The sequence below is a fragment of the Pleurodeles waltl genome, chromosome 3_1 (genome assembly GCF_031143425.1).
Source record: "Pleurodeles waltl isolate 20211129_DDA chromosome 3_1, aPleWal1.hap1.20221129, whole genome shotgun sequence".
NCBI classification, from domain to species: Eukaryota; Metazoa; Chordata; class Amphibia; order Caudata; family Salamandridae; genus Pleurodeles; species Pleurodeles waltl.
The window spans coordinates 1837827844-1837852801 of record NC_090440.1 but is presented as its reverse complement, the minus strand read 5'-3'; the positions used below and the strand labels follow the sequence as shown (position 1 = coordinate 1837852801).

At 39.5% G+C, this 24958-nt stretch overlaps 1 protein-coding gene across 1 annotated transcript; it reads right to left on the bottom strand.

The window, feature by feature from the left end:
- LOC138285664 (ferroportin-like) lies at nucleotides 1-23191 on the bottom strand. Its single transcript, XM_069225920.1, has 8 exons — nucleotides 22825-23191; nucleotides 20035-20102; nucleotides 15995-16154; nucleotides 15563-15678; nucleotides 15084-15210; nucleotides 9456-9701; nucleotides 8058-8708; nucleotides 1-3149 (listed from the first exon to the last, which is right to left on the bottom strand). The coding sequence occupies exons 1-8, from the start codon at nucleotides 22850-22852 to the stop codon at nucleotides 2830-2832; spliced, it is 1716 nt and encodes a 571-aa protein (XP_069082021.1). The 5' UTR covers nucleotides 22853-23191; the 3' UTR covers nucleotides 1-2829.
- Nucleotides 23192-24958: the final 1767 nt, after the last annotated feature.

Genomic DNA, 24958 nt, shown 5'->3' with positions numbered 1-24958 from the left:
TATAACCATGAATTTATTTCATATAAATCAAAGTCAGATACAGAGTATTTCTGGGGAGATACAATTGGCATTTTGGAAGAATTTCTTACAGGTTAGTATAGGCTACTAGAGGCAGAACGTATTCCACAAAATTATTATTTTCTGCTGCATTAAGCACCCTTGACATTGCTGACAACATTTTATTCACAAGGCAAATAAGACTTGGCTGCTCACATTAAAGTCAACAAACTATCCCAGCTAACATGCCTCCCTGAGCTCTGTACAACATGGAACCAGTGAGTACCAGCAGTCCATTCAGGATCACCATTGCTGTCAGTACATTCTGAGGCTCTCTGGTGGCCTTTCGTCTGATAAGGCATGCTTTAAGTGAATATACAAGTCACCTTTGTGTGAACAAAACCTGTCGGCAACAATGGTTATCACATATTAATACACTTGGCCGAGGAGTAAACTTCTGCTGGTGTTGTTCACCAAGTTCTGCATAGTAGTTTTCCTTAGTCGAGGTAGACATCTGTAAGGAACCACTAGGTCATTTGCGAGTGCAATAGTATTCTTTCATTTGGACCAGGAACAGTGGCAGCAATTCAGGACTGTCACTGTTCAGTTATGAAACCCTCAATGTGCCCGAGGGCACAAACCCTGATTAAGACTTAAAGCAGGCTAGACACCACATGATTTACTAGATCGTCACCTGGTTGCTAATGCTGTGCTACTGGGGTGTTTACTACTTGAACACTTGCAACAATTATGTTTTTCTATAATACGTTTCCCCCATTCAATGTCCTTGTATCAAACACTACTGTAAAAAAGGAAAAAAAGTATATAAAATCTGTTAATATAAATGTGCACCGCAGAAGCGATTACAGTTCCCCAGGAAATATGCTTAGTAGCTAAGAGTTATATTAAAGGTTCTGCATTGTATGAAATCACATATTTATTTATACATATATATACATATACACACATACATTTTGCTCACAAACAATTCTGACGGAGGTTTCTTAACAAAGCGGCGATCCCTAAGAAATACGTATTGTGAGGAGGAAAAAGACACTGTGAACCAAAGTACGGTAACTTTTGCAGGATCTATAGCTTTAAAGGTTCTGAAAGTTACATTACAAACATACGGTATTCCTGCACTTGTTTATATAAATGCCAATAGTACAGTGGACACTGAAATTGAAGAATGATCATAAAAAGACTCCAAAAACATTGGCAATATTAGTAAAAAGCAGGCAGCTAAAACTTTATGCCAAAATTCCTGAAAAAAGTGCTCATCCAGCATTGGTGCAGTTATAATCTGAAAGTGCATATACATCTATTGCAAAAGTGTAGATTATGTGCTTGTGTACTGCAAAGGCATAACAATTGAGACAAAAAAAGCACAACTCTTTGTCTGGTGCTTTTGCAAGACACACTTCACAACTATCTCAAACAAAAAAAGCTTCAGAATTTTCAGTTCTGTATAAACATTGTAAAAAATAAAGTGTGTTGAACTTAACATTTATAAGTGTCTTCACTGATCCCCTTATTCATTAAATGTGTCCGAGGCTAGCTTAAAAATCCATGTCTGCTCCTATATTGCATGCAGACCGGCCAAATAAGTACTGGTTGACTGCTTACGTTACTGACTGGTCAATAAATGTGAATACTTTGTGCATTTTCCCCCACATAACAAACCCTTAGTCCTTTCCATTTGCGTTTCACTTTAGCTTACATTTCTTTGTGCCTGAATTGGAAGACTATAACCTAAAACTTTGGACATCTTGATATCTTTACAGTCGGTCTGCCTATTAAGCCGTTGGTGCAATGCTACATTCTACATTTGATGTCCTGTCGTTTGCACAAGGATATATACATATATAAAATACTATGAAGTGCTACTTACATGTAATCCAATACTTGCACTACAACACATTACACAGACATAATAACAAAACAGAGGCGTTTCTTGATTTTAATTATGGAGCTGATGAGAGTAGCAGTAACACGAGAAAATCCATCCTGTTCTCCGACGATGGGTAAGCGTCAATTCATTCAGAGCTTCTACAACAATTTGTACTTCGTTGTTTTGAACATTTTGTGTTTTTTTTTGCTTTAGTATATTGTACACATCGAATTATGATAGTGAAAAAGTACTACATGAACATTTAGAGCAACTCTCTGTTTCTGAAGGTGAAGCTCCTGACAGATGAGTGTGCTGGAAATTCCAAAAGCTACATCATTTTTTAAAACAATGACCTCTTTGGTGGAAAGTTAAGACTTTGGTTTAGTGGAAAAGTGAATCCAGGTGGGGGTTCGTTTAGAGGTGTCGGCTGTGAGAAGGGTTGAGACTAGTCCACAAAGCCACTTTTGTTTCAGAGGGAAATTAAAGCAAGATAGTCCCCTGCATTCGGATCATTTGAGTGCTGCCAAACACCTTTCTTTGGTTAATGCAAGCAACCCAACATTTGCTATTTCGGTGAAGTAACCATGCATAGAAAATGTATTCTGGCATCAAAAGTATGGTTATGGCAACAGGGTTTGGACAGATACTCGTAAGAGGGACACTCTTTCTTATTTAGAATGCAACTGGATTCTGGATCTGCTGCCCAAAAGTAATTTAAATTTAAGAGCTCCGGATCTTGCACTAAAGACATTTGTGTGTATAGAGTGGGACTCAACCAGTGATGCTGGATCCCTAGTATTCTCCATATTAATACTTTAAAGATGTGACATGCTCATAATTAAAGTCAATTGAAGAGAAACACCTCTGTTTGTATGGTTACATGGCAAACATTGCAATACTAGCTGGTTGTATTCCAGTAACACAAATATATATACTCATTGTTATACACTAGATGATTCAGCTTTTTGTACATCAACTGACATAGTTTTTGGATCTGGGGAGCAGCATGCAAGAAGCTGTTTGCCCAGGTTTTTGTGGGCATAGCGGAAGTACATTAAATGACCCATGGCAACAAATGTAACGGAAATGAGCACCAGTAAGCCAAAGGCTTCAGGGTTAGGGGCTAAAATGACCATGATGAAATGCATAAGATCAAGAAGGTAATTCATGGAGTTTTGTACGCCGTTGATAACACCTCGTTCAGACTCAATCACATTTTCTTGGATTAGCTGTGTCACAGTCAAGTCAAACGACCACAGACCTGCAAAATAAAAACATCATGTTAGCCAGTGATGTATTCACTAGCAATGACAATACTGTTGCAGCAATTACCTGTGAGACAGACACTGTGGAAAGAATGGCAGCTGAAGAAACAATACAGGTGACCCTTATGGCAAGAACGCCTACTACATGGGACTCATACTCACAAGTCAATGCTCAAGTATATCAATGTACAAAAAGGAAAAGGCAACTAACACCATCACCAAGATAATAAGGATGTATAGCGAGTGCACATGCCACACATTTCCATGTCACAACTCAGCTCCTGCTCTTATTGTTCACTAGCTTGCCTTTTATCATGCACAGTGTTCCACTGCCTTTTGGCAAGGTTGTCGCTACAGAAATACCATATAAACACATACATTCCCACACATGCAGAGCTTGAAAGAAAGGTGGCCCGAGAACCTTTTAGGATTTCACTGACATAATCTTCTTTATGGCTACTTATGAAGAGATAATAATATTGGAAACTGGTGAAAAATGTCTAGACAGACAACTCCTTGCTTACAGGAGGAATAACAATCTTCAAAATCTCTTTGTGAAGGCAGATATAAGAAGTAGCATTTTTCAAAATAAGAAAGAGTGGTGAACAAATTAGGTGGGCATACACATCTTTTTAGAGATAGCATTAATGTCACCTATCTATAAAACTGATTAGTGAGGATCTTCTTTTTTGTTGACTATTCTGCTTTAAGGCCCCTGGTTCTCGAGAATTTCAAAGACGTGTTGTCTCTAGGCTGACAATGTTCATGATTCATGGAACACCAGGGTAATTAGCTACTATTTTATTGTAGGCATAAGAATGCATCTCATTAATCAGTAGAAACGGTGTGCCATTGCATACTGATTCGAAAACTGTTGGTAACCTGAGCTTCTTGCACATTTTAACAACTTGAATGAAGAAGCTGATGGGGAAAACTTCGGATTACTTCTTACGGTACGCTACTCATGGTGGAGTTGTAATACTTTTCAAGTGGCAAGTAGGGAATATATAAATGTTGTTCATGAGTTCAACTTTTCCATACAGCTTACTCTGAATAATAATAAAATGTGAAATACTTTATTGTACTGCTATAATGCACCACAGGCCTGATCCTGTATTACAATGAAAATCAAACTGCAAATGAAGAATGATTTTACCACCTATATTTTTTCCCAAATAGACATTGTTTGTGTATACGAGTGATGCAAATCTGTTAACGTACTGCACCCATTGGGCTACATTTAGTAAACAAAAATATGAGGCTGAAGATATTTCAGAGTCAACTCTGAAATAAAAGTATAAAACAAAATAAACATGCCTAGAAATACTCATGAGATTCCAAACAGGTGCCATTTTCTCGTGGAGAGAGCAGTTGCCATACTGAAATTACAGTACATATATCCAAGAAGTCCCACTAAATATTGCCTATTTTTTACGAAACTCCCTTCATCCACCATGTTTTGGATGGTGGAAACGCTAGCTTTCTACTTGCACTTAAAATTGTGATATTTTGCATTATGGGGCAACCACCTTTATTATTTGGAAACATTGAGGATTAACATAAGATCTGGTAAGAACTAGTGGCCGAGATGGCTTCAACAGAGTGGCACTGCAGGCATAATGGCCCTTAAGTAATTCTAGACTATATTTTATTCATGGGAAAGTGCTGACATTTTATAAATAAAGTAAAGACCCCTACTTGCAGCAGGAGTAATCTCTATAAAGCAGGAATGTGTGACACATGCCGTTAATATGGGGTAGATAATGCAAAATTTAAAGTAAAAGAGAACGTATATGATTCAAACTACAAGCTTCTGGTGAAGGGGGACTGGTGTAGGGGATGTGGAAACACATGGTCCCTGGTAAATCTCTTGTGGCATTATCCAAACTTAAAAGAGTTTTGAGGGAAGTCATAGGCGACACAGGTTTGATGTTTTACCCGGAATTACTCAGAATCCTAGCATATACTATCTAAGGAGTGTCTGACTGCCTCTTACACCCCTTGTGATCCACCAGGAGCAGGTTGATCACTGCACTCTTGTGTGCAAATAGATGATTCTGGGTTTGCGGGGAAAGGGGACACTCATACTCATGGGTATGGAGAACATTTTCAACCAGGGGCACAAGTGAACAATTTGCTTCAATATAGAAATCGTGTCTCACTCTATTGGTTTCAGGGCTCAAGGTTATGTGCCTCAGGTACTGGAGGGTACTATGTCTCAGGAACCTCCTTGAGATTTATCCCAATGCTGAGAAAGCATGCTTTGTAATGGATGTTCAATTCATTACACAGTAAAGACAAGGGAGATTATAAGGGGGTACCCAGAAGCTCAATTAAGGTTAACTACAGAGAATGGACACGGTTTGTGAGTATAGGATTGTAATTATAGGATAGTTGTATAAATTATTTCAGATGATGAGCTAAATTGTCTTATCTCCTTCAGGAGCTATGTGCATTTATGGCGAGTTCTAAGATCTATGCACTAAGTGCACGGCATCGACCCCGCCGGCCATAGGATTTAGACGACCGGATGCATCTATGTCTATAACCAACAAACAAAGTTAATCTAAAAATACAAGCCTTTGGCGACTCAGTAAGCACAGCATGTAGAGTGTGTTCCCCACCATGGAGAGAAAGGTGTTCAGCCCGCCGCGCACAAGGCAGATAATGCCACAAGTGCAATGCTGCTTCCAGTAGGTAGGAGACTGTCCCTACTGCCAGTGGTTCTCGATTTCGCCTGATTCTGGGCAAGGCACGAGCCAGTGGGAAGCAAGGTGGCTGTAGGAATGACTTTAAAAGCCCAGATCAAGAGGGCAAGGCCTTTCGGCCTCTTTATTGCAGCAGATAACAGTCAGTTTATTTTCTTCAAGAAACGTACAGCTCGGCTTTTGGCCATTTCTTGGTCCTGCCAAGATTGAGAGATAAGGAAAACAAGGCACAAGATGATAGAATCATTTATTTGCCCTTAATCGCACAATTATTCTCAAATGGTTAAACTGAATTACAACCGATGTGGTTTCGCTCTGCATTCCACATTAGTCCAAAACTGGTCTCAACTCCTCCATATCATAATAAATGAGATTCTTCGAACCACTCTGAGAATGCAACTTAAAGAAGTATGGGCCCTAGTCTGTGACTCCACCTGTGTGTACTTAACAGGAAATGGTATGTGATGGTGCAACACTTGCCAGCAGGACAGCAATAATCAAGAATGGACTCTGAAACCGACTTTGCCTAAACACAACTTACACTGTTGAAATATGTAATTGTGTTTGCCATCTGTATCTCAAATCTGAACGTATAAATAAATCTGCCTCCTTTGAGTGATATATTTCTATTCGAAAGATAATTTGCAGTACGCATTTGTAACTTCTCCAACTAATTACAATAATGGGCCTACCACCGCCAACACTGTTAATAGCTACCCAGTACAGTCTGCCTGCCAAACACATTTGTTGAGAACGTCATTTCATTATGAAGTTCAAAAAATTCAATCAGATAAGTAGTCTCTGCAAACAGGTAAATGGCCGCCTTTCTGACAGCGCTTCCAGAAACAGGATGTGCTACATATTCATGGATCCAAAGCAAATAATAGGAGCCAAAATAAGTATTTTAAGTCTGCTACATACGTGGTTGGATCTTGATGTCACTTGCATGTTAAACATTGCAACCCTGCCATACACTAAATGTTGCTAACGTAGTCAATGAACACCACACTCTTTCGTGCTGTTTAAACAAGTAAATCCGTACTATTTCTTTTTTATTAACTATTTACAACATTAGGATTAGTTTTCCTAGGAAGAACAGGAGACTGTCCTTTAACTGATCAGTCGCCTTACGTGAGGCACTGTAATATTTAAACTGTAACAAAAAGTTACCTTGATAATACTGTCGCCACAAATCTTTAACTGACTCATCCAAACATTAGAATAACTCTTTAAATCAATGGACAACACCTGTGTGTTTTACCTCACACATGATTGACTGACTTGGGTAACTATATTTGTTTAGCCCACACTACCTGACTTTGCCTCTGATCTTACTTACCTGTCTAACCAAATAGACTCTTCAACTTTTTCCTGAAGGGAGAGAAACAGGCCGTCGGTCTTGCACCACTTGAGAGAGCATTCTGGAACTAACATGAGTCACAAATGCAGAATAACAGGCCATCAGGCTGTCCAAAGACAACAGTATTTGAAGGCAATGCGCAGGGGCCTACATGGCTTAAAACTGTAGATCTCGTGCATAATGTTTAATATTATGTGTTTAGGCAACCATTGAAACAGCAGAAGTACTTTTCAAAATAGGTCTTTCAAGTGGGGAAAACAATGTACTTGTTATATGCTGTTTCAACAGTGCGACAAATAGGGCAGAACTCACCCACTCGGTTCCAAGGAAATACTTCAGCGGGTGACCTAGCATATAGGCTCCCTACTACAGTACAGGGTTTAAATAGTGTGCAACGCTGATTGGTACCCACCCCGTAGTGGTTTCAGGAAATAATTCAGTAGGCTAACTGGTTTGTGGGCTGTATGACCCATCATTTCAATCTAATGAACTCAAATGCATCTACTGTTTTCAAAGTTCTTTGTGAGAACAAAATAACCTCTGTGCTCACCCAGCCCCTCGATATGTAAAGGATCCTATCTTTTATGTGAGTTTAATGGGATTATTTTGAAATCTAATAAAGAGCTGTAGGAAGACATCCCTCAAAGAGGCTTCCAAGAGAGTTCTACTCCATCCCATGTGAAAATACACGCAAATGTAGCAAGAATATAGTTGCATAAAGCAATACACTTCACCGTGCTACACGTTGTGTCAGTCTTTAGACAGTAAGTGATACAACATGAGAAAGAATGCAAATCAAGTCATGTGAACAATTAGCCGGCAGGCACTTTACTTACCGACTCTAGCAGCAATAACGCCTGCAAAAAGCAGACTGACAGAGATCAAAGGCACAGAGTTTTCTGGTTCATCATTCAGTATTGTGGAACCATTCACAGTGATGGGCATTCCAGTTGTCAGGAAAACTTCATTCACATCTGGGGCAAAAGTAGGAAGTGGCGCTGATGCAAATAATCTTGAGCTGATGTCGTCAAATGGGGAAACGGCCAAATCTAGCGGGCTTCCAGGCATGAAGACCGAGACCACACACAGGATGAGGCAAGAAAACTGGGCAATTCCAGAGAAGAAGCCTGTGCGGATGAGGCCACACTTGCGCCTTAGCCAAGTGAAAGCCACAGTGCCCAGGATACCAGTAATGGCTGAAGCTCCCATCAGAAGGCTAAGTACAGAACCACTAAGACCTTGTGTATAGGCGTAACCAGTGGTGATACAGTCGAAGCCCAGAACGGTCATGTAGAGGAATGCCAGAGCCATGCCTGCCATGAACACAGACTGGTTGTAGTAGGCCACCCATCCATCTCTAAATGTGCGGAAGGGCTCTGTTATCCGGTCCACACAGCTGGGCTCCTTCGATGGCTCAGCAACTGCTACAGTTTTCCCACCCATCAACTGTGAGTCTTCTTTGAGTTTATCTGGATTGTTTTCTAAATCTAAAGACAGAAAAGTAAAGTATTCAGAACACCACAAATTTCACATAAAAGGTAAACTACTTTGTTAAATACGTTAGTGAGACTTTAAACTTATTGAGAAAATGCAAAGAACAAAACACTAAATTCCAACTAACATAATTGAGCAGAAAGAACTGTATAAACGAGGGTGCCTTTGATGCCAAACTAACAGTGTTAGATTTAAAAGAGTGAAGTGAAATGTGAGGGGCTTAAACCTGTAGAGGGAAAAGGAGAGTCCACCTCCACTAGTGAATAATGACAGATGATCCTACATAAAACACTTTAAAAAGTAAATTGCCTTTGGGTGCTGGCAACAGCTCGGATGACCTAAGCATTGAATGCCTTTAGCTTCTAAATACTATTGTGGTACATGCAGTAGTATACTGATCTATGTTCTTGACAATGGCACTTGGGTGATTCGGTGACTGTATTTGTACAGTTTAGAGGGAACACAGTACGTGCTTTGATTCTGACTTCAAAACATAAGCACAGTGATTTGGACCTCAGGCTCATGTTACCTCTTCCTTTACATTCAACCACCTTAGTGCGAACAATGGTGCACCACACACTGTTGCAGATTCTTGTAAATTAAATACCAACTATGTCTATACAAAACCTATAATGTTACTAGTTGGTAGGACCTTTGAATTATCCTACCTAAACCAAATCGGAATTGAGTAAATAATAATGAATGTAGCCCCAAGCTGTTTCTTTAATGTGTAAGGGTACCTCTCAGAATGTTGATTTGCTTTAATTCCTTCTCTTCTACTTTCTGGCCTGCCTTTATTGCTAAGGCAGGAGTCTTCTGGTAAACCTTCCAGAGCAGAAGATATTCAACACACATAGACACCAGATTCCAACCAGCAATAAATCCACAGCCAATCACTGGAGAGCCAAAGGTCATGATTTGTCCAACTGCCATCGGTGCCAAAATATTGGTGAGCTGGTCAATTCTTCGCACGTTGGCATTCATATCTGAGGGGAAATTCAAAAGTTAACATTTCAATATTGGCAATTGATAGTTCGCAAATACATATTGAAAGAAGAGTTCTTTCATAATGAAGTAATATTGCATGATCATTTGGGATAGTCAGGTTGCTGGCATTTAACGCATTGTTTGTGAAAGAAATGCATCACAGTTGGTGCTGTCCTTTTGCACAAAGCCTGAACACTATGCCACATGAGTTTGACTTAAGGAAAGAGGGGGGTCTAGGTTCATAACACGCATGTGCATCTCATTGCCCTGGGCAGAATGTGATCAGGTTGTTTCTGAGAACTAGTGCTTTGAACGGGTGGTACTGTTGAGCTCTCAGGTACTAGCACTTCTAGATTTCAGAGCCTGGACAGTGCTATTTAGTAAGGCAGTACAGACGCACTACGAGTCCTCGCACTTCCTAGTGACCCAATCAGGTCCTTCATACAAGTAGTGTGCCAAACAGTTTTAGCATGTGCACATGGGGCAGTCGGACTAGACTTCTACTGCTAGCCCTGTACAAAGTAGAGCCAGACAAACTGGTTTATTTTGCTAAAATAGCTGTGCACGCCTGGAAGTGATTTCATTATAACCGTCTCAGCATTTTTTTATTATTCTTCCTACTGCCTCCGACAACCTCTTTCAAATTAGCTCATTTTGAAATACAAACAGAACTTTGGAATGGTTCTCAATTTTCCACACTCAGCTTTGCCCACATAAGCCACTGGAACACACGTTTGTACAAGACTTCCCTGTACAAAGTCCATCTGTTCACCCCTTGCCCACTGCTTAGAGTGACAAGAGATCATAGAAACATGCAGATTACCAGCTGGCAGTTCTCAGTGTATTTGCTAAATATAGTTCCTCTTAGTAGCTGTACATGTTGGACGTGCAGTTAGTTACCAAATAGGATGGAACAGGCACACTACTCAAACTTAGTCTACAATCAAGTAGGCTGCCTGCTCTCGAAACGAAGGAAATTGAAGGTTTGCAAGTTGAAGTAGAACACAGCCACAACACAGGTGCTTCTTATTCTGACTTTGCAGTTATCTGCAAAACCATAAAACAACTAGATTACCACTGGAATGTCTAGAAATAAAGCTGGTGTATTATCTACTGGGCAGGTATATGCTTAACTATTTTTATTAGAACTTTATTCTTGCGCATGGTTAAAAACAGGCATACTATTTGCCAGTGATTCACAACAAACATCTCTTTCTATGCCTATATCTAAACAGACAGAATGATTGGCCAAGTAGCAAGCATTTCTTCTGTGCATGCAAGCATTTTAGCTGAAAATGTTCATAATGACACACAATATGAGATAAGCTGTCAACTTTGTTGGCAATACTCTGCAGGAGATGCCTGGCCCATCGGTTTCTGAATGAATATGAATATATGTTGAGAGATGCAGCACATGACAAATGTATTTCATTTTGACATAGGTTGCAAACTTGCATGCCCATACAATTCTGAAGTGGTATATTGTACCTGCCCATTCAATGCACTTTAAAATTCATATTAAAAGACCTTTCTACCACTGGGAGTGCCGAGAAGGATAGGGGGAACTGAAATATCCGGGCCAATCATTTGATGATTCATAAATGAGTCTAGGACAGGAGACATAACAAGAAACTTCAGAAACAGATCTCACACTTCGGACATGTTCAGCTTCACTCACACTTTAGTATGTGACGAAATTAGACAAGCACTCAAATATTCTTCATTTGGAAATCATCATCTGTCCCAGGGTTTTAAATGAAAACAGATTACTCAACTTTCAAGCTTGGTCTACTGCTGCTAAAAGGAAATATATCGAAACGGCTGAGTACAAAGAACGTACTGAAATCACTTAGATTGATCGCTATCTGCCTAGGAAATCAAACGTGTTGTCCGTTATCACAATAAAATATAGAAAGCAGCTTTATTTTGAGGGGTGATGCAGTCTAATGACTAAGGGCCTGATTTAGAGTTTGGCGGATGGGGTAACTCTGTCACAAACGTGACGGATATCCTGTCCGCCATGTTACGATTCCATTTTATCCTATGGAACTCGTAATGCGGCGGACAGGATATCCGTCACTTTTGTGAGGGAGTAACCCATCTGACAAACTCTAAATCAGGCCCTAAGTTCCTCAAGCGCACAATCTGCCTCAATTAAATGGTCTATGTTTGCAACTTGGATTTAGATCATTCCACTTCAAATACATAGAATTAATAATTCACTTTTCTCTTTCTACACTAAACTCACTAAAGATCTACTCGCTTCACCGTTCGGTGATAAGGGAGTTTCCAAAGTGTGAGTTTAAGATAAGATCTTTAAGTAAGATAAATGTTTACAACTTGCCGAATTCTGTTCCAATTTTGGAAGCACTTGTCTTATGAAATATCAAAGAGCAAGGTGAACCGGCACACTGCAGAACAGTTCCAAGAGCACTATTTGGAATGGTTACCAATGCATCTGTAAACTTTGCAAGATATGGGGGCGAACATGCAAGATCACATATAACAGGAGAAAGTGGGTCTCAATGTCCAGAAGTTAACAAGTTTGCAGAAATACTGAAGAAGCTATGCTTTTTTGAGAATTCCATGTGCTCTTGTACAGTTTTCTTATCTTCGCTCTTACTTAACGGAGCGTTGAACCACCCAAATCTACTTTTCTCATTTTTAGAACAGAGGATGGTCATGAAACACACTGTATCTCCTAGGAGATCAATGAATCGTTACTTGATGGATGACACTGATCATTGAGACGAACTGGATACATGGCCCAATGTTTAAGCATGTGATACTACAGGAGACATAAGAATACTTCTCAAAATATGTTGATTGTTTGGACGTGCAAAATGCAGCCCTGTTATTGACAAATATATCAATACGGTGATAAGGGCTCTGCACTCTTGTAAAATATAGCACTGCATTATTTTTCCATGGAGCATTATTATACTGTTTCATGCTTTACTACACTGATATCAAGGCCTGCCTCCCATCTCTGAATTTTTACTATGTCCCATCTGTCTGCTTGATTAACAGTGAAATATTACATGCTAATTTATAATATCAGCCTTGTTGTTTAAACTTGAACAGCACACTAGATTTCGTAATGTGAGAAAGGAAATAGTCTGTTCCCGGGAATGTAAAAAATCTTTCAACGACATCATCGTCATCATGCTACACACCCAATTATTGCAGATGGCTTTTATGAAAAGCATCTCGTGTTTGACCTATAAAGCAAGAGCCAATCAAAACGACTGTGAACATACAAAACAACTAAGAGAAACCGTAGCCAGTTTGTTTGTCTATCTGCAACTCATGAGCAGAAAGAACATTCTCAAGCAAAGAGCAAAGGCTTTTTAAACTGGGATAATAATTTATAAGTTAATTATAAACAATGCGAAAAAAGCATACAGCACATAGATATGGATTAGATTTGCACTGCATCTGGGACTTTACACCTCCTATTTTCATAGTCTGAAAACGCTGCCTTGCATAAGTAAGAGAAGGCACTGATATTTCTATTTACAGTATTGTTACACAGGTCAAAGACGGCAGCACATTATTCTTACCCTAGTCCACACTTATTTATTCTGTTCTTTCTAGTTAAAACTCGAACTAAATCTATGTCAATTTTCTCATTTACCAAAATGTTAGCTAAGAAATGGCAGCTCTCAACAGCAGATGGAAAAGTGTTTGAACTTCGGTGTTTTCAGATACATAGCTCATATTACATATGTAGAATAACAGTAGTACGCAAAAATTGGCAAATATACTTCACATCCTGGTGTCTTTGGGAGCAATGTTCTCTTTACATAAATATTTGTTCTTGTATAGTCTATTTTGGTAATCATAATCATAACACCAAACTGTCAAATACAGAAAGGCCAATATTCTCACTCCTATACCCTACCATGCCAATGTGATCCAATCATTGCGCCTCAAATTTGATCTAATTACTACTAACATGGAAAAAGTATCTGTGGATTATAATTTGTACTAAGAATGAGCAAAATGAAAAATTGGTAGCTAGCATGCGCATAATGAAATGCAAAAGAACAACTGGGTAAGAAATCTTCTTGGTAAACAAAGAGAAAAAAAGGCCTACCCTTAGGCTTAGCCCAGTGGTTCCCAACGTTTTGACTCATGAGTGAGGAGCTCCACTGAATCATTACTGGAAGCCGGAGATCCCCACACAATTTTTGCAATTTAAATTTCAAACATGAAAACAGTAATTCGCAAAAAATACACAAACAACTACACACTAGACAATTACTCAAATTACTAAAGGTATAATTATTTTATATTGAAGAAATAATGAAAAAAATCGAAAAAATTTAATGGGAAAGTTGGCACTGCATCTCGCCGACTAACTTTTCAATATATCATTTTATTTACGAAGCTGTATTGTCAGGTCAGATTCAACATTTCCCAAGTGATTTCTGTTTTTATTTTTAGGTACATAGGATCTGAGAAAGCTTTTTACAAAAACATGCGGTGAGAAAGGGAGTAAAACCATAAGGGCCTTTTATAGCACCTCTCTTACCAGTGTAGGGTGCTGGAGCACTTTACAGAGGACTATAAGGTGTAGGATTCATATATCATCTACGCTGGTAGGCAAGTTCTAAGAGTGCTTGGTTTGGAGAAGCACAAGCTCAGGATTGAGAAAACAACACAGTGGTTAGCATTGACTTTAATAATAAGAATGTATTTCTACACATGCAAACCTTGTTTAGCAGCATAAGGAAAACGAAAGACTGGAAAAAAACAACTTTCCATTTTGTGCCACGCAGTTTGCATGCAGCTCTTTAATGTCAGTTCGTAGCTCACTGTGCTAGATTATGACTGTAACTTATGAACTGCACAGTAACAAAAGAATCTCTGTGACAAAAGCAGTACCCCACTGTGCTATGCACATAAAATACTGTTATTTGCATGATACACATTATTTACAGCAGGCATATTAACCATCTGCGCTACTGTTGAGTCACAACTGCCACTAGACAAAACTCCCATCTCTCTCCAGCAGGTAAATTAATCACTAGTTATCTTGATGCTTTTATTTTTGCCCGAACGCTGCTGGATGTACAAGGAACTTTGAAGTGCTTTTAAAACTGCTGAACAAAGGAAGTAATAAATATAAAAACACACACATGATTATCAGGTCCCCCCGGTGGAGAGGTGCCTTCCTCCCAGCCCAGGCCTGCAGACCCCTGGGAATGTGTCACTGACCCCTAGGGTCCGTGGACCGCAGGTTGGGAACCACTGGCTTAGCCAGTAATGTGCCAAACTAAAAGAATGCTGATAAAATGCCCTAGTGTTCCTCTGTAAAGAAAAGATATGTAGCCATGTAAGCCTGTAAATATTTTACATTAGAAAACCATATTTACCTGCGAGCCTGCCCCTATCTTCATTTGCAACCACCACAATCCAGTCTCTCTGAATTGTGATCGACATTGCGGTGCTGGCAAGGTTGGCGATGTTGGCGACAGTGATGACAAAGATATAGCAAGCTGTCTGAAAATAAACAAGAAACAGTAAAGCATTATAACCGTGCTTACTTCCTCATGAGAAGTTTCAGTGCAAGAATTCATGGGAAATCCAAACAACTTTAATGAAGAACTTAACAACTAAATACATTTCGAAGATCCTATTTTTGCTTGGGACAGAAAGAAGCAGATTAACACCTTTTCGTGGTGTGCAACTAGAAGGGCAGGCTCAAGTCTAATGTACTCAGATGCAATGTTCAGCAATATCCAGCCTTTGAACAAAGATGTTTCCTGATTAAAGAAACTTCATACGTGACAAAAAGCTGTACATGTGTAATTTTATAGTACTAAAACTAGGCGGAGAGGAGTCCAGGACTTACAAGAAGCCAGCCGTGGTACATGGATGTCATCTGTGTTTTGAAGAGAAAGACGACCATTAGCACCATGCCGCAAATGATGACTGAGGCATTCTGAACAATCAGAGAAGTTTGTGCCACTGTTCAGGAACAAAAGAAGCACAGGTAAGAATTTGTTGCATGGTTAAAAAAACGAACGTATGCGAGCGTACTAGCAAAATAACAGCATGCTTAGTAAAGGAGAAGGCGCACCCTAACAGACTGCTTCCATTTAGGAAAATAACGCATGCTATTATGTAATGCATGGTAGGAAGGAAAGAAAATCCATTCGATTAAAAAGATGACGTTTCTAAAAGGAACAAATACATTAATACAATTCAAGGGATGAAGCAAAAAAGAATGGTGCTTTAGTCTTCCGTTTGGATGAGTAATGTATTTATATCAATGTTTCTTTACCTTTAAGTCTTGCATTCTTGTCCACCCAGTCTCCGATGATGGCTCCCAGAAGAAGCACGGACCCGGCAACGACTAGCCCGTAGACCGCTGTTAGGAGAAGACTGTTGCCATAAAGTTCAACCAAAAAGAGAGCGACTGCAAAATGCCACATACGATCTCCCTACGAAGATAAAGAAAAAACGTATATCATTGGCAAAATGTTGCAAGCCTTCCTGGAGCTCAGTGACGTCCAAACAAATTGCTGCTACCGAGATCACATCTACTATTAACACCTCTTCTCAATCCATTTCTTCTGAAGGGGGTATTGGCTAACATCACTTGTTGTTTAATTACTCCTGTGTTGATTACATGCTATAATTGCCTAAAACAATATGAGCATCCAGCAAGATATACAGTTGCAACACTAACAAGAATGCATGCATTTTTATATTCTCCTTGCACTTTATTCCCATGCAGTGCATCTGATAAGCATTATGGGTCACAGGGATGCAGATTATGGTTGTACGCCAGAAAATATATGATGTGAAGAAAGAGTGTTCACACTGAATACAGATGAATAGATTTCTAGCCCAAAGCTTGTATCAAAGGACTGACAGACAACCGGTATATGGGGAGGCTGTCTCTGCCTTTACTTCATGAACCTCCTGATAAAGTGGAAATGTAACTACATGCTAAGGACAGCAGTATATTACCCTGATTTTCTAAAAATAGCTTCTAGTTCTCGTGTGAAAATGTCTGCTGTTGATTCCGTTTCATTATCCAGGTAATGTCTGTCTTTTGTTAAAACTGCTTATTTTAATGTAACAACATTTGTGGCACCTGAGCCACACAAGCATCCTATATACAAACACATATCATGTATCAATTGTATGTAAATGCCTACTTCATCAACATGCACATCCGCTGTCCATCAGTCATTCAATGTATGAAACGTGCAAACGTGTTTTGGACCAGTGGATGTATAACCATGAGCTGTCATCCAATTACTGGACTAATGAACACGAAGGATTCTCCGGTGTGTGCTGGCTAGTAAAACGAAGGCAGACATTATGTAACAGACCACCAGATGTTTAGATGTTGCTTTTAAAAATGGAATATGCTGCAAGCAGGATGCTAAACTTGTCAACAGGCCTGCTTAATGTAAAATGGGTGCTATTAACAAGAAGAATATAATACGATGAACAGTACAATGTTATTTCACCCAGTTGAAAAAGTGTCGCCTACACCCTAGTACATTTTAAAAGACTGCCTTTAAAGCAGATGGGACCTCAGGTCCCTCCCAGGAGGTCCCTGGATGTACCTCTTCTTTATACCTAATGGTGCAGGGCAATGTGAAGTTAGATGTATGCAGTCCAGACAGATCTGTGGAATTCTTCCAATACTACCTCTGTTGATCAGTCTCGCTTCCACCTCTTTGCAGCTGCAGATCTTAACAAATATGCACCTTTTACAAGAATTCAAGGTTGATATCTTATTAGAGTAGTTTACTGTACTTGGCATGTCTGTCTCTTCTGACTTGGCAATGCTATCAACGTGAGCACTTTGAAAAATAAAGTGGAACTCGTCTAAGTAAAATTACTGTAAGGCTTCCTGGACTGTGTGGTAACTGCCTATTCTCTCAGCCTTTTCTTATTTTTGTTATCAAAAAGACATTTTTAACCAGGAAAGATGCCTCTTGTTTCCTATTATATTTTATCCACCTACACTGTTACTGAATGAATGCTACAATTAGTCACAGTGGCCACACAAAGTTAAAAAGCTGAGGTTGAGATGCACAATTTCTCTTTCTGTAGCTTTGTACCAGGTCTTTTTCCCAACTCCCCAAAAAGTAAATTTTGCCACCCATTTTAACTTTAGAACACAAGTATGCCATCTCCACTAACCACTGTAGCCCTCTGATGCCTCTCAGAGTAGTTTGTCATTCCTTTTCAATCTCTGTGCTTACTCCATTAATGTATTTTTGGGACAACCCCACTTTTGCTTACCTCCACCTTTTAGATTTATTCATCCCCTCCCAACCAATGGTCCACGGGACAGGTGGCTTAGTACACTACCTAATTTGTATATAGTAAATGAAGTGACCACCGTGCATGGTGGCCAGTAACACACGTTCACATGTGCTCCTAAAAATGAAGAATCATGCCAAGTTTCAGGGGAAGGCTACATCGTTCTTCTCTGAGTTATTGCGTCTTCTCCACTTTCCTGCTCTGTCAGCTCACTTTTTTTCAATTGTATATAGACTCTGTAGCCTTGCAAAAACATCATCAATTAAAATTCTGGGGATCCTAAAAGGTGCACCCAAATGAATAAAATTCTATCTGGGACCATCTTATTTCCCGGCATTATTGGCTAAGTGAAAATACTACAGATGTAAATGGGCTAAAAATACCAATAGCTTGGTGTCCTGTGTGAATGTTAGTCCCCCAGAATTATCAATGTGCGTTCATTAGTTTCCACCAGAAGTTCTTATCGACCCATCTAATGTTCTCACAGGCCCAGATTCTAAACAGAACTTACCAATATATATGTGTGAATGCACATCATTGTATTTTCACTATAAATGTTCCTGCTTTCTGCTACATTTTTCTCAACAGGTATTAGTCCTTAATTATATGGTTTAGATGCTAAAAGGGTGATTATTTGGGGTGGAAACATTTGTGGGTGCCATGAGACACAACAGAGGGGCACTACATTATGTGAAACTCTATGTGGGAAGTAGGAAGATAAAAGAACCCATCTTGTTGTCAGATTAGCCCTTTGTTATATGTTTAGAAGCTAAAAAGTTGCACATTTGTGACGGACGGAAATGTTTGTGGATGCCATGAGACACCACAGAGGTGCACTAAGTAATGTGAAACTCTATGTAGGAAGTAGGAAGATAAAAGTATCCAGCTTAGAGGGATGTCGGTGTCAGATGACCACTATTTCAAATGTAAAGGCTGTGGCAGGACCCCCCTCCAAGTTACAAGTTCTGCAAATGTAGTCTTGCTTTATTATGAACCCAGACACATTACTGACGCAAATGACAATTAATCCATGTAAAATGGAAGAAGTATAGTTGTCTGAGGGATTGGCTACAGAAAATATGACAGATCTGTTTAATCAACAGGAAGTGGAGACGGGTGATCTGTGTCTGGCTTGCTGTCTGTCTGTGAGAGGCAGTGGCATATCCAGTAATGGGTATTTTTCTGTGTAAGCTCTCAAATTCAATAATAGTGAAGTGAGAAGCCTGCACAACCTCTAATATGTAAAAAGGACAAGTGCCATTGCCCGAAGTTGAAGCATATGTTTTAACTTGTCCAGTGATCCTTCGTTGTGACTGCCAACATCAACAGGAAAAGGTTTTACTATTGTATTGTGTTATTCACCTGATCATTTGCCAATGTAAGCAATCTTCGACGTGAATTACTTTGTTCTACACTGTCCCAAATATTTTAACACAATTAGTACTGTGGGTGGTGTCACTTTGATGAGCAACAGGTACCAATGCAAACTAGGTCAGAGACTTCTCTGTAGGAAGCAAGTTTCTCAGTATCTCTTCCAGAACTATCATAAAGCAAATCTCACACAGTCTGCACAGGAAACGACCACCAGAGCTTTTTGCAATCAAACTGCAGTCTCGTATTTGGTAAAAAATATTGTGACAAACAACAATCTTTCCAATTTAATAGTTATCCCAGCTCTATTTCCTTGTTTCTTTCAAATAAATAACGTTACTTTTCCCATCCATATACACAGTGAGCATCTTAAAAACTAACGAGGTTCTGCTAATACCACAACTACAAATCACTTTAACGTGGGCAAGTCATGTTGTTATCCTTAGAGACACGTTGGTTTATTGGGTAATGTGGCGAATTTGTGAAATGCTGAATGGTGCCTCTAAGTGGCCAGCAACCAGGTAGTCTGTAATCTTGTGTGCCTCCTATTGGATCTGCTGTTTCTGCACCAAGCAAAGCAAAACCAGTAAGCCTTTGACCCCATTAGAGCTGACGGCGGCATATGAACTGTAAAACAGGGAAGGAACTGTCCTTTCAACTTACCCATGTGGATAATGCATGTCCGACGTAAAGGAGAAACTTAGCAGAAGTTAGGTAATTGGCAACCGATCCTGCAATGGAAAGTCACAATCAGTATTTAGTAGGGGCACATGTTTAGTGTTTATTGATCAACTGCACTTTTCAATGTTGCAAAAATATGAATGTGCAGTCAGCACAAACTCACCACAGCGGGTGCTCTCAAATGATTCCACCAATAATGTCTGAAAGTCAAATTATACTAAAATCTAAGTTGTGTATGCAGTTAAATCCACTGTCTTCCAATGGATAAATACACAGTGAACACCACACCCTAAAATGGTTTGGAAGAAACTCTATTTTACAAATCAAACAATAAAAGTGTTTTTTTTTTTTAACTGACTAAAAAATACCACCTTGGCTAACTCTATAAATGAACTTTACCTGAATGCACCACAAATATATGAAAAAGCCCCCGGAAATGTAATTAAACAGGAGCAGCTCGAAGGAAACTAAAAGAGGGCACATATTTTGCCCATCAAAATCTTTGAGCACAGGCAATTCGTTCGGATATAAAAATGGCAATGCCGTGATTTTATTATAATGATCGTATAAATGTTTATTCTTGCAGCTGGATAGGTATACAAATGCCTTTAAAAAAACGACCGGGCCATTCAATTGAAAATAAAATGTATGTATTTTAATACAAATTAAATATTCATGATTGCTTAGTCTAAACAGATACTACGTGGAGGAATGCAATTATAAATCCAACTATATATATTTTTTGCATTCTTCAACTACACTTTCAGCCTTTGTGTGCACCTATGGTACTCAAATTGTGATTACATAGATATGCATTGCAATAACAGACATATTATATACATTATTCTATATCTGAGATGATTAATAAAATTCTGGACGATCGTGTCAATTAAGCAACTCCACTCTAGAGGACTAACTACACTATTTCCTTGAAACCCAGGGCACAGGATAGGGAGAATAATTGAAAGTCATGGGGGTTTGGACTTTCAGCTAAATTTGTTACTGAAGTTACCCTCAACCATTCATTCAATAAACGATTATCACACAAAGTGAAGCAATTTAAAGGAATGTGCCAATTCTGGAACGAAATCATATTTTTCTAGAGAGGTCTACAAATATAATCCTCTACAAATATGTCTCCAGATAAAGAAATAGAGTAAGACATGCCCAGTTGACTCACGTGAAAATATTTTTCGATTGGAGCAACACCTCTAAAAATAAATAATAAAGATTGCTCTAAATGTCTTGCATCCACCAACAAACATCAGAATACTTTCCCTTGAGATTCAATATAGCAAATACAAATCAAATAAAAAGTAGGCCTGTTTCACAACGGCCCAGCTGACACAGATATTTTGTATTTACTCAAGGATTTGTAGCCAAACTCCTGTAAGAGACCTGAGACGACCAACTTATTTCCCCAAGCTATGGCAAATGTAATTCTATGAACTTAAAACCTATGAAATTCCCTAGTGTTTGGAAATGCTGATTATTATTCAGGCAAGAACTTAAGACTCTTTAGATTTTTTCTGCTCTCAATTTAGTGCTCATCAGTTTTATACCACTGCTTGGTCTTCCTCGGACCAAACGCTGCTATTAATGCCCAAAACCCTCTGGTGAGTAGTCTTGCTATCCCACAAAATCAACTTCTTATTCAATATATAAAATGAGCCTTCGCAAAATCAAATTACATAATGGTAGATTTATTGCTCTTCTCATAAAAGAATCATAGATTTAGTGAATGCACAATTGTTTGCCTCACGCTTTTACCATCAACCTGTATCTTTCCAGATAAATTAAAAACTGCAGCTCTCATGGGAGAACCTTATTGCTTATGTAGGTAAAGAATCCTAAACATCTGAAGGATGCTGTGAGGGACAGACTCTAAATTGTGTAAGTAGACACAAAATGGTTAGTTTTGTATCTTCTGCAGCTTCTAAATGGAGGCAAAGCATAACAGTCTCCATACCAGCAAATTATTTAATAAACCAATGAGGCTCTACACTCGCTGAAAGAGCTAATGGATACTCCCTATATATAGTGCACCATATATATATTTACACATGCACATACACACACACAAACACATATATAGATATTCGCTAACAGGACTTATATTTGAGGGAAATGTGAGTGCTGGTAATACCAGTATAATCCCTGTTTGCAGTGACTAACTCATATACACACTAATAAAATGATGATATTATGATAAGTGTTATATGGACATCCATATAGTATGGCTCTCAAAGGAAAATGTATATGATTGTATACGTGATTATAATATTGACTACAGAGTGAATCATTTTTTGGTATTACTAAGAAGTTCAATAACTTGTGTTATGATTACACATTTAAATGATACTCAAAGTATCCATCCTAGATGGTGGAAAAGCTGAGCCAGTCCTGCATTAAACTTCCAACCTAGAATCTATGGGTGTAGTAGTAAACAAAAATGATGCACTTAAGTATCCCTGGGAACCCCGGTAGATATATAATTCACAAGGATAGCCTATGAAGCAAAAGCAGTTTACTTCCCTTGAGGGAACCACCAGTCTTGTGAATTAGAACCTACAGGTGTGCACTTGGCCTACTGAGCTACAAATGACATATCAATAATGTGAATCTTATGCATAGTAATGGAAATATTTTACTTGTGGAAATATCCACCAACAACGCGTTAATGTATATGTACGTTGACGTGTATGACATGCTAATTAAATTGACCTCTCTGCGCATTAAAGCACCCTGGTGATTGCTAACGCAAGTACTCACCGCAGCAGCTCTGTTCGTCCCTGCTCATGGTGACAGCTGTCGCCCGTCTCTAGACACCTCTTGTTTCGCAGTATTTTAGGAGTGTAGGCAGAAGCAGTTCTCCTTTGCAGTATTTCAGCAGCAAAACAGCCCAGTTGTGTACTGTCGTCTGCAGCGGACAGTGACAACCCAACGAGGCAAAGCGGGTCCCCTTTCCCTCCCTTCCAAACTTAGCTAACACTGTAGCTGAAGTCGGAAAGCTTTGTGCTTATTCCCCGGTTCGGAGGGAGTCTTTATGAGGGGAGACGGTGTCTCTGTCCTGCTGCTCACCCAGGCACTCTTCTCCTAGTCCTTACATCCCCTCCATTTATATCTCCTTCCTTGGTACTTCGCTCAGCTGCCTCTGCGCACGGCTCAACGCCGGGATTCCACGACCGTCCAATAATCAAGCAGGGATTTGCATAGGCCTGCCTTATTTCCTTTCTCCGCGTTGCTTTGTTTTGCACTGGCAGCTGCACACGGGTTCTGCGCATGTGCGCGCGGCTGCGGTTTTAGGAACTGTCGGGCTTAGTGGCATATGCTGTCAGTCTTTTGTTTTCTATGGGGTCAACGAAACCTGTCAGGCAGAGAGAATTGTTACCCCAGGTACAATAAAGCAAAGCTGAAAACCAAACACACCTCACCAAAAGACCCACATGTAAAACATGGAAAATAAAATGACCGGTTCACACACCGATAAAATAAGGACCAAAGTTCTCTTTCACTAAACTGACCATGACCCCGTTTCCGCGGTGCATGAATTACAGCACAATAAGCACGCACACAGCTTTTAGTTCGCTGGCGTGTTTGGCTACACCAGTGTACATTGGCTTGCCTAACATCTAAAGACCTCGTAAGACTTATTCCTCCATTCATAAAACTCACGCTATCGAACTTATAAATAATTAGGTGCTAGTTCATAAAATAGAAAATAAAAGGATATTTAAAGGGGGCTGAAGTGTTCCCGCTACTAATATGCCACAAGGCGCGAGCATGCCAAAACAAGAAAAGGTGTTCTTCCTTAGTGGAGAAAAAGTTGAAGAGTTGAGCCTCTAACGTTAGGAGAAATAACAGCCAGGGCCCATTAAATTATAATCGGGCATAAACAATACGTGAGGGTTGCCACGACTGCTTTCAAGACTGCTTTCCATAATGCACGTGTTTTTGTCGTCCCCTTTTGTCGGCCCAGACACTCTGCTTGATTGTTACTGCAAATGCATTTATATAACGTTTATGACCTCTGGCGAGGCACTGAGAGTTTTTTGTGGAGTAGCACGCTACACCAGAACCCAAGATTAGTCGTTAGTGGGTTAGTACAATTTTTCATTTTTTAATTGTGCATTAGTTGGTTTAGGTTTTGGATTTCATGCTGGTTTAGTAGAGTTCAGAGTAGTGGCAGAATGATAGTAATGGGTTTTGAAAGGGGAGTCTGGAGTAGGGATAGAAAGCCAGGATTGGCATTGAACAGGGAAGTTGTAAGCTTTTTGTATGTAGTGGTCGCGTGTGCTTGTTAGCAGAGTGGCATGGCGAGAAAGGAGGGGTGAACGTCTGAGATTGACAGTAGAGTTGCAATCAAGTCTTGGCAAATTTTCAGGTTTAAATGATGAATCTTGTGTTAATGCAATTGTTAATTGTTTTTCCACTGTTACAACAATTGCAACGATAGATCGACAGGAAACGAAAATGTTCACTAGCCTCCCCTAACAGCCTAGCTCTGCAGAGATCATCAAAAAATGTACATTTCCATCCCACCACTTCCTTCCCTCCCCTATATTACAAAGTTATTGGCTAGGGATAGAAATAATTCATGTTTTTTTTTTAATTACACTAAAAGGTATTCTAGAAAGAAAAGGGTGTCAATTATTAACATTTTTAGTGAAACTAAGTGAAATGTAGGTTATGTAAATGGTGCAGCAGGCCTTCAAATCATAGTTGTTCATTCACAGAATTAGAAACAGTGTTTCGTTAGGGCGTTGATGGCACTTACTGCTGTGAAAAAGCCTCCATCTTGATGGATTTTCCTTAGCTGTAAGTGTAGGGTAGGCAGGGCCGGCTTTAGGGTGGTGCAAGCTGTACGGTCACACCCGGTGCTGGCCTGGATTCGGGCGGCACTGAC

Coding starts and splice junctions, on each gene's coding strand:
- LOC138285664 (XM_069225920.1), bottom strand. CDS start 22,852: ATGAGCAGGGACGAACAGAGCTGCTGCG. Junction 20,103..22,824: donor GGACGAACAGAGCTGCTGCG/GTGAGTACTTGC, acceptor TTTCCATTGCAG/GATCGGTTGCCAATTACCTA. Junction 9,702..15,083: donor AGATAGGGGCAGGCTCGCAG/GTAAATATGGTT, acceptor ATTTCCCCTCAG/ATATGAATGCCAACGTGCGA.